Below are 10,455 nucleotides of genomic sequence, written 5' to 3' on the forward strand. Positions count from 1 at the left end.
CTGCTGCTTATTCCTGAATCTGGCATTGTCATCTTCCACAATGAGAATTAAATACTTAAATACTATTGCTCTCTATCAAGCATTGACTTTTACTAGTTAGTGTGTTTTTCTTCATGTTGACAAATAAAGGTTCTCCTAAATTGTATTTGCTTTGTCTCCTTAAAATAATTATAGAAGCCTGCCAGAAAGAGTGTGCTACACTATTTTCCCTGTCTATAGAATCGTAGAATAGTTTGGGTTGGAAGGGACCTTTAAGGGTCACTTATATGGTCTATATACCGAGAACCAGTTGTTCTGTTTTGAGGATCTCTGTTCTTGTGAAAAATTTTGGTTCATGTGCCTTTTGAACTAAAAAATGTTTAAAGGATTTTGTGTTAAGTTTTTGATGAAACAGTAGCATTTTACATTTGCCTCTTGAAGCAACATGTCTTATGACTATCTCCTTCTTGTCTTTCAGTGAATGATAGTGTCTAGAAAGGGTATGTCCCTTCAGGAGAGAGGTGCCAATGTCCAACCGGCCTAATAACAATCCAGGGGGGTCACTGCGACGTTCACAGAGGAACACTGCTGGGGCCCAGCCACAAGACGACGCAGCAGGAGGAAGGTATGAATGTTACAATGTGTGCTTTAATGTATGAAAGCAAAATTGATGTCATTTAATTAGGGAACATATTTTTCTGCCCTGCAATCCAAGTATGGAAACTTAAGTAAAATCTTTTTGCCCCTGTTACCTGCATGGAATGAAGGCATGGGTCACTTGCTATCGTGCATGTTCAGTTGCAGTAGTAGTAGTAGATCCATGGGGAAGAAGTGTAACTGAGCATTTGTTACAGACAGTAACAAATTCCTTTCCTGATAACAAAAACATGGGGGAGACACATGATGTGACATGGGATGACGGACAGGGGGACTTCAGTGTGTGAAATCTGGGAAAGTCTGTGTACCTGTTAGAGAAGACTGAATAAACTGGCACCTCTCTTCCCTTGCACTGCATATTAGTCCTGTGCAGCTTTTGAATAATTCAAGACCAAAAGGTTTGTCATCCTTTAATATACTTGTACTAGTGAGCAGGTGGACCAGGTTGTGTTTTCTTTGTAAGTGGTTGTCTCTAAAATGCTGAACAAAGAAGATCCATGAAACTTTTCTAGGAATGCTGACTGTATAATTACTGCCATGTCTTTTAAGGAATTGAGCCTTTGAGGGAGTGAAGCCTGTATGGATAAGTCTTCCTTTGATTTTGTTAAAATGTTAGTCTAATGAAGAAAGGTTGTAGTAGTATGGTAGGCACCATCTGTCTGTATTGTAGTACCTCAGAGGTGTTACTGGTGTAGCTGTTTGAATATGCGTATCTTGGTCTTGTGTTTTTAGTGTAAGATTATTAAAATACTGAGGTCTGGCATAAAATAAAAAGGGTTTTACTATGAAGGAATTGGGCAAGAATGTATAATGAAGATGTATATTTCTTACTAATATAAAGTCTAACAGAACAAGGTCACTATTGAATGGATGAAGGAGGCTAGCTGAATTATTCCCCCTCAAAGGTTCCTTAGAAGAACAATGTGCAAAATCCAGCTTCACTCTTTTTAAACTAGTCTCCACTGTACAAATGGAAAAGCAGATGGTAAACACAAGGCTTCTGTAACATGAGGAGGAAGTTGCTGCCTTATGTAGCTGTTTATCTGGCAAAGCGGAATCGTTTTTGGAGAATACTCCTTTTTTTAACTGAGGCATGGTGAACCCTTTATTCTGTCTGTTACCTCTACATCTGAATGGATGTTTAAATTAGATATTGCCCTACCAGCTCTTCCCTTTTACACTGAACTCGATCTGGGGTGAATAATCTTCTCCTTAGAATAAAGAACTAGAGGCACATTATTTGGACGTGGACTTGGGCAATTCTTCTTGAGTTACCTGCTGTTTATTCAGATTTTACAGCAGAGTGCCAGGGAGAAGCTGTACAGTGAGTCAGACAAATTGAAGAATTTTAGGGGTAGCACTATTTTTTTACAGGTAAGTTACTCGTGGTGTTTAGGTGCATTGTGAACTAGTATTTACCCTATCACACGATGATTTCAGATGCAACTTGTCTGAAATGACTGGGCCTCTTCCACCCCTCACCCAAATCTGTGTTTGTCAGACTTCCATGAGCAAGACTGTAGTGCACTCATGAACTATTTTAGACCTTTATTGGAACCAAAGCTTTCTTAAGTAAAGAGGATGAAAGCTTGCAATCCTCTTTGAAAATGCAGGCTCTTTAGAACAGAGAGGATGGAAGAAACTTCCTTTCCATCTCTGAACAAGCGTTTTTGGCTGGCAAAGCATATAAGTAGTCCTGGATAAAGCATGCTGGTTAACATAAACTTTGTAGGGAGTTTGGTTACTCTCACTGAAGAGGGGATACAGAAGACAGTAAGCTGCAGAAATGGCTATTGCACGAGGAACAGTGTAAAATAGATATGTCATGTCCTTGAAAAATTTGCAGATGAAACGGAAAGAGCCAGTATCCAGCTAAGTCACTCTTTCTCTGGTTGCTCGTTTTAAGATATAAACCTCTGGACTCATCCTTCCACATACCTAGGATGCCGTGGGATAGTATGTTCTAGTCCTGCTGTTGAACAGTATGTCGGAGGGTCTAGAGTTCACAGCTTGATGTACCTTCTTCGTTTTGCCTTGCTGGACTCTGGTGATACATACTGCTTTGGCTGCTATAGTTAAAAAAACAAGCAAAACCCCCTGAACTTAAGGTGCATCTATGTTAATATTGCAGTGGGAGTTGGGCATGTTCTTTTGAAGCAAATCTGTTATCCTCACCCTGCTGTGCTTTGGCTGACATCATGGAATGGTCTTGGAACACTTGAATTGGAATCTTCTTTCTTGGGTGCAACTAAACTGGAAGTTGTGCTGTAAGAGAGCAGTTCATGCATCTGGTCAGTTGTGGTTGTCATCTGGTCTGCTCTGAAGTAGAAATCGTGGAAATGCATAGATGGTGGATGTTGGTCCTTAATGGTAACTATTTTGCTTTACAGACTTTCTTGTGTTGATCTGCACTACTTGTTGATATAGTTGTACAGACAGTATGAGGTAGTCTTCAGCCCCTTTGAGATTCACATTGTTAAACAAACCCACCAGACACACCAAAAAAAATCCCAAACCCCTAAACCTCACCAGTACACAAACACAATTCCTCCCCCCCTAGCATTGTACAAGGAATTGAGCAGTAATGTGAGTCTGTAGGGGGTTGTTGCTTCATGCCTAAAATTACCCACAAAGTTTATAAGCAAACTTAAGGGCCACACCTTCTGAAATGTTGGAGAAGGTTACTTTACTTTGGTCATAGATAGGCAATCATAACCCTCCAAGCAAGGACAAGTTTCAGTGCTGTCTGAACTTGTGTACTTGATTACATTTCTGCTTTGTATAAATAGCTTCCTAAATGCTGGAAATGCAACAGCTTTTTTTTTTTAAGCTTTCTTGTGGCTAAGGTTCCTGCTTTTCAAAGTACAGATCGAGTGACGCAAACTTGGAGAGTTTGTGCAGTCTGTTACGTGTGCTGTGATTTCAGACTTTTGATGTGAAGTCCCCTAATCCAGTGTAAGCGAGGGGCCGTATAGCCGTTGGCAGTATAGCCAGGTGGCTTTGCTACCGCCTTAGCTCTGCCTGTCTCTTGCGCTCTGACTGGAGCGAACGCTACATTAGACCTCACGGTCTCAGTCGAGGCGGGTGTTGAAAAGGAGAGAGGCTGGAGAATGGTACCACTTCAAGCTGAAATGCTAATGCAGGTCTTTCTATAGGCTTTGACCCTTTTCCAGCTTAAAGTTCTCTTGTTAAAACTTGATCAATTTAACTTGCTGAGCAGCTACTGTTCACTTCCATGAAGACTTTGGAAATTCCAAACTCCTCTCTGATCTAGTACGTAAAACGCAAATACAGAATCTTGCTGCTGTGATATCTAATACTGGCGGAGTTGGCTTAACCTGGAAGGAACCATGCAAACCCATTTTCTTTTAGGCTGGGCTTATTTGATGTCGCCCTAATAATATCAATACTTGCAGTCAGAATGAGTGGGGGAAGCATATGATGTGTTTTCCGCTGAAGTTTTACTAGCGATTTCACACTCAACACAATAACTTGATATGAGCTTTGAGTGATTTTTACAGTTGTGTTTGTTTAAAAAAAACAATGGTGCTAGGCTCGTAGCATAGAAAGATTGTTGCATCACAAATTGGAAGTAAACTTAGCATCTGTGATGTGTGCTTTTCTCTGAAAGAATCAAAGTATGTGTGTTTGAAAACAGATGTATGAACTAGTGATCTGTTTTCCCTGGGTATGTGCATAACCAAACTGGCCTTGGTGAAGTTGAACTAAAGTAAATTCTTCACTTTCTGTTGTCAGTAGTGATGTTGAAATAACTTTGTGCTTTGGATGACTTTCTGTCATTTGGGATTGAAGGTTAAATGAGAAATAAGAAATCCTTGTTAGTTGCATAGATGACCAAGATATAAGCAGTCTGGAAAACACTATGGAGTGATCTTTGTGAAATAATAAAGCAAGAAGAATGCTGTAGTCAGTCATACTGCTTTTGTTCTGAACAGGATTTGGTTTTGAACCCATCTTGATAATGTTAATTGTTAATATCTTACCTGAGACTTGTGTAAAGACTAAAGGTAATGTTTGAATCAATGGGGGAGACACCGCTGTGAGGAGAGAAAGTAGGTTTTGTTACACAGATAGTGTTATTGCTTTTTTATCTCACTTTTGACAGAAGTAAAAGGGTGTTTAGTTTTGTAGGCTTCATATTTGGAAGCATTTATTACCTCACTCAGCTGCTGAGGAACACGACTTAGATGAAACACTTCATTTATTAACTAACTTCAGAAGGTATGGTGTTTTTCAATATGCATGCAGTAACACTTTGAGGGCAGGTTCTGGATGGTACTTCATTATGGTTCTGCCAAGGAAGGCTAAAGGCTGGCAGTTTCCACAAGGCTCTTAATATAAACAGTGCAGACCAAATGGTGGGTCACTTGTCAACTTCTGCATGTGTGTCGCGATGGACTGAGTGTCTGTCTACCTGTGAATCAAAATGTGTCAGCAGACAGCTTTGCCCACTTGAATGAAGCCTTGGAGTGGGTTATGGAACTGTCTTTAAGTTGTGGGGGGAAAAAACTCAAAAAAAACCCAAAAAATAAAACCCCAGAAAACCCAGAAGAATATTTGAAGGTGCAGCAAGCGCTCAGTCTCTCTGGACCTGCCCCTGCAAATGGAAAGGGACGAACAAGCTCATAAATACTTACCTTATAATTTTTCATCATTAGTGAGGTACTTAGTCTCTCAACAAACTTGTTGCTAGAGTATTTGCTTAAGTGAAGCTTCTGAATGGAAGATGTGTTAATGGAAGAGAGTAAAGAGCTTGTACTAGTTAAGTTACTAGTTAAAAGTCTTGACTTACGGGCAAGAGTGCCAGGTAGCTTGCAACCTTTAACTGAAAACAATCTTCCAGCTGCCTGTGTACCTTTGATAGCACTTCGTTCTCCAAGTGTTACTCTTTGTGTTTCTAGCTCATCAGATTATTCTAACTACCTTTGTATGCAGGTTAACTTTTAACGAGACCTTAAGCAAGCTGTCACAACCTTAGTATAAACTCGTGATAATGGTACTTGTGAGTTGGTGTGTGGTTAAGTTTGACTTAATCCTGCAGTCTCTCCAAATTGCCAGCCTGCTTGCCATTGTATAAATCTTGAAGGGGAGTTAATGTCATGCTCCTTTTAACTGACATGCTACTGCGTGTACAGTTGTTATTGTCTTGTGTGCCTTATCTTTAATCATTCACCTTGTGTGTGTTGCAAACTCGAATGAAAAATGACAGCCCAGTAGGTCTTTAAAATATTAAAAAATCCTCATCAGTTTTGACCCCTCATCTGTTAAGTTTCTGGTGTAACCTTTATTCTCTGGTGCTGAATGTTATTTCTACTGATAATTTGATGGATGAAGAAAATAAAGCCAACACAAATAGTCTGCACAATACAGTATTTGTGATTCCCAGAGTATGGGTAGCTTTATTGGTCCATATAAGTTGAACATTGGTATGAAATTGTTTGTAAAATTGTAAGGGGAGAATTGTAAGCCTGGAACAAGTGAAAACTCTTCAGCGCATGATTTAAATACTTGATGTTTTGATTTATTGCTTTAGCCATATTTTAGTTGAAAAGATCTTCGATTATTTTCTGTTTTGTGAATGCTTAAAGCACTTGGTTGGATCCAGTTCTAATTAAAGCAAAACAAAAATCTCTAAGGGAAAACAACCTTTTAAAATATACTTCAGAATAAATGAACCCTGATCAGTTAGCTTACACAAAAATGAGATCCCTGCCAAGTTTAAATTATGTAATAACTTCTGTTACTCCCATAATAAAAACATTTCAAGGGGAAAATTAAATTTCACACCTTAGTCTTTTGTTGGGAAAAGGAAAATCCAAACACTCAGGATTAGGTGAAACATTTCCAAGTTTACCTTGATGGAGGTTGCTGTTGCGAGCTAAAGACCTAACTGCTCTGTTTCACTTGCTTTTGATCATTAAAATGATTTCTTCTAGTATGAGAAATAGAACCAAATAAAGTGTTACGCTCTTAGAAAGATGAGCCACAGGAAATGTTTTGAGTATGTGCTGTCTAGGTGCATTCATCAGTTTGAATAACTGACTAAATGAGGATACTTTGGAAGAAAACAGAGAAAGGAAAGAAAAACAGTCCTATTACTGAAGTTTTACCATTTCAACTCTGTAAGCAAATTACAATTAAACAGTAAAAAACCCAAGTCTAATCACTTATGTTTAAGTTTCTGTTGAAATCCTTAAGAGGGTAATGAAAGTTTCTGGTCTATAGTAGACTTAGCTCTGACTTTGCCACTAGATTTCTCACATTTGTTTGAAAGCTTGTGGAACTCCTCTTACTCTTTTGGCCTAACCTTTTTGTTTGCAGACATGGGTGGGAGCAGGATGCTTAAATCTGAATTCTACATTTCTACCCTTCCCCGTATGATTCAAAGATATTTGCGTTGCTCAACTCAAACGACTAGGTAGCATAGAATCAGTAATTCTTTAGCTTTGAAACATTGCTTCTTCCAGCATTAATATTAGGCTAGTTTGACATTTCATGAATGTTAGTGGTGCTTGGGGTTTCTGTACAGGTAGGATATGAGCAGTAGGGTTTTCCTGGTGACCACTGAGTCAAAAGTATGTTTTATCTGGCAAAGTACAAGTGAAAAGTCGCTTGCCTTAGCAATTATTTATACTGTGCTGCTGTGAACGCTGGTGAGCTGTCTCTTATGAGTCTTGCAGTTGGTAATTCTTACTGGTTTTCAAAATGGATGTTGAAATGAGTTACATCTTAACATATTCTTAAATTTTATCTATGGTATGGTATATCTTTGTTCTCCAGTCAGAGCTCGTACAATACACCAGTCTTTGCATGTGGCTGAAAACTGCTTGGAAGACCTCTTGCAGCTTATCTATGTGAAACTCATTCCCTTCTCTGACATCATAGGTTTCCTGTCTCATCTGACTGCCTTCATTGGTAGCATGCATTTCTTCATTCCTCTAACTTCAGCTGTTACCAATCAGCTCTTAATCCTTTGAACTGGTTGATCTGCAGCTAGAAAATAACTGGCAGGTTTGAGCTTTCCTACTGAGTGGAACTGGTTGCATTGCCACTCCAAACATTTTATTTTCTTGAACTTAAGAGCAAAGGAACAAGCTTGTAACTGGATAATGTCTTAATGTGTGGAATCTTGAGGTTGATGAGTATACATCTATTTCTGAGAAGAGTTCTTTGACAGGTGCTCTAGTCTTGTGCCTTACTGTGCTAGCTTCATGCTTAAATTCAGTTATCTTGCACACCAGAAAAATCTGACTTTGTCTGCACAGCTTAGGTGTGAGAAGATGTTTTATTCATTTAAAATGTCTAAATAATTGTGTACTTTACAAAAAAGTTATACTGGTAGTGATTTGTAACTGCACCAGGTGATTCTCTTGAAATACTGCTTTTTAATGTTAGGGGTTGATGTGGAAAGTTTTGAAGCTGTAAACTAGTATTTGTAAACAGTCCAAAAAATAATAATAATTCCACTTACAGGTTTGTATCTCTCTCTTGGGATCCTGATAGCTTTCTGTTTTGACTTTCTGCTGACAGGTCACATTTAGGGCAGGCAAAACATAAGGCACATAGCCCTCCTGAGAGTAAAAAATCTATTTCAAAGACACCCAAAGTGCAGTCTAATACTACTTCTGAGCAGTCCAGGGGACACTTTTCTAAAAGGTAATTGTGCTTCGTATTCATATGCTATCTGGTGTTATCTGTGCTTCACATCTGTGCATAACATGTCTAGTTATACAGAGCTCTTCCAGAATGTATGACGAGTAGATTTTAACCAATCTGCATGTTGCGTTCAGTGGATCTGTTTCACTGTTTTACATTCTGTGGTGTTGTGGTTCTGTGGGATTGTGTGGGGTGTTTTTTTTTTTTTTTTTTTTAAATTCACCAACTGAGAGCATTCTGTCAGTGATGAGGAAGAAGTGACTTCTGCATAACTAGTCCTGGAATACTTGTGAGGTCTTTCTCTACTTTTCCTGCTCCATGTTGGGGCAAGATTGCCCAAGGAGTTCTGAGCCATGTCCAACATTAGTTGAAACATGTAATAGTCTAAAGTGTGCCTGTGTTTGGGATAATGATCTCCGTTTGTCTTTGCTTTTCATATACTTCTGCTATGTACATGTTGGAATGCTTTTTTAGTGTGGAAGACAGTTTTGCCATTTTTCTGTGTGTAATTGATTACCTCAATATCAAGACTGGGAAACTATCCTTTCACTAAGAGCCCTCTTTGAACTCTAGAATCCAGTTATGACTAGTTATGCATTACTGAGAACTCTTTACTCTCTTGTGGAACTTCTCAAACATTCAGATAATAGCTTCATGGGTCTTTTTTTCTTTTTAATCAGTTTGATTTTTTTTTTTAAATAAATATGTCAGTAAAATATATCCAAATTACCTCATACCTTCCTCTTTAAGTGTACTGTAGGGTTTTTTTTGCAATTTATTTTAGTTTTCATGCTAGCAAAAACTTGCAATATGACTGTTCTCATGCAAGCATGGTTTGTCTTCTTACAGTGTGAACTTAATAATCACTGTTTCTTACCTGCAGTTTCCTTTATTATTATAGAAAGCTGACATTTATCTTGCAAAACTGTTGCAACTGTGAGGTTTGAGTTCAACACTAATCCTGTCCCTGCTTACTTCTACAGAGGCTGTAGTTCATCTGCTGATTTAACACCACAACAAGAAGATCCAGAGAGAGTCAATAATTCAGAAAAGCAAAAAACGGGGCAAGTGCCTAAGAAAGACAATTCTCGAGGAGTTAAACGCAGTGCTAGTCCAGATTACGGGAGGACCAATTCTCCTAGCTCTGCTAAAAAATCCAAAGCACTTCAACACACTGAAGCTTCCTCGGAAACTAACAAGCCACATACTAAATCTAAGAGATCAGATCAAGAACAGCCGAAGTCTACACCATTGCCATCAACAAGTAAGGCTCACACCAGAAAGGGTGGAGCTGCTGGTACCTCCCGAGGTCAGAAAAGGAAAAGGACAGAGGATCTGTCTTGTATAGAGAGTGGTTGAGCAGTTGAATCAACTGGCGCTGAAGAGAAGTCAGCAAAACTCTCCAAGCTGGCTTCAAAGTCTGTGACCTCAGCCAAAGCTGGGTGTAGCACCATCACTGATTCTTCTTCTTCAGCTTCCACATCCTCCTCCTCTTCTGCTGCTGCCTCTGCTTCTTCTACTGTTTCTCAGGGTGCCAGAGTGAAACAAGGAAAGGACCAGAGTAAGTCTAGAAGTTCCCGCTCTGCATCCAGCCCCAGTCCTAGAAGGAGTAGCAGGGACAAAGAACAGAATAAAACAGGTGGTTCTTCAAAGTTTGATTGGGCTGCTCGATTCAGTCCAAAAGTCAGTCTCCCTAAAACAAAACTGTCTCTACCAGGCTCGTCCAAGACTGAGACATCAAAACCTGGACCTTCAGGACTACAGGCTAAGCTAGCAAGTAAGTTCATTTGTGGAAGAATCAACACGTATGTTTTAAAATAGAGCTTTCTGAAACAAATACTTCTGTTGTTTTCAGGCTTGATGGGATCTTCTTAGAGAAATTAACATTTAGTGTGTTATGCTGAGTTTTTTCAAGTAAAGCTGTGACTGAAACTATTTACAGCTAAAGGAAGTGATTTAAGTACAGTCAATGTTCTGTAAGTTTAAGTTGCTTCTCTGTCTTGCAAATCAATTTTAAAAATAAAATATATGCAAAATAGTTGGATGTTGTGATGGGGACATAACCGTTATAAAGCTCTTAATTACATTTCTCCTGTCAGATATTTTCTCTCACTTTTAATAAGCTTTCCATCCCAAAGCAGG

At 39.0% G+C, this 10,455-nt stretch overlaps 1 protein-coding gene across 1 annotated transcript in view; it reads left to right on the forward strand.

Annotated features, from left to right (window-relative positions):
* Nucleotides 1–452: 452 nt before the first annotated feature.
* TRIP12 (thyroid hormone receptor interactor 12) overlaps nucleotides 453–10,455 on the forward strand; it is a 49,537-nt gene continuing 39,534 nt past the window's right edge. Inside the window, 3 exon segments of the mRNA XM_010155864.1 lie at nucleotides 453–604; nucleotides 8,188–8,313; nucleotides 9,297–10,090. Of these exon segments, the coding sequence (XP_010154166.1) occupies nucleotides 507–604; nucleotides 8,188–8,313; nucleotides 9,297–10,090 (1,018 nt within the window). The 5' untranslated portion in view covers nucleotides 453–506.

This window comes from Eurypyga helias, unplaced genomic scaffold, assembly GCF_000690775.1.
Source record: "Eurypyga helias isolate BGI_N326 unplaced genomic scaffold, ASM69077v1 scaffold29257, whole genome shotgun sequence".
Lineage (NCBI taxonomy): Eukaryota > Metazoa > Chordata > Aves > Eurypygiformes > Eurypygidae > Eurypyga > Eurypyga helias.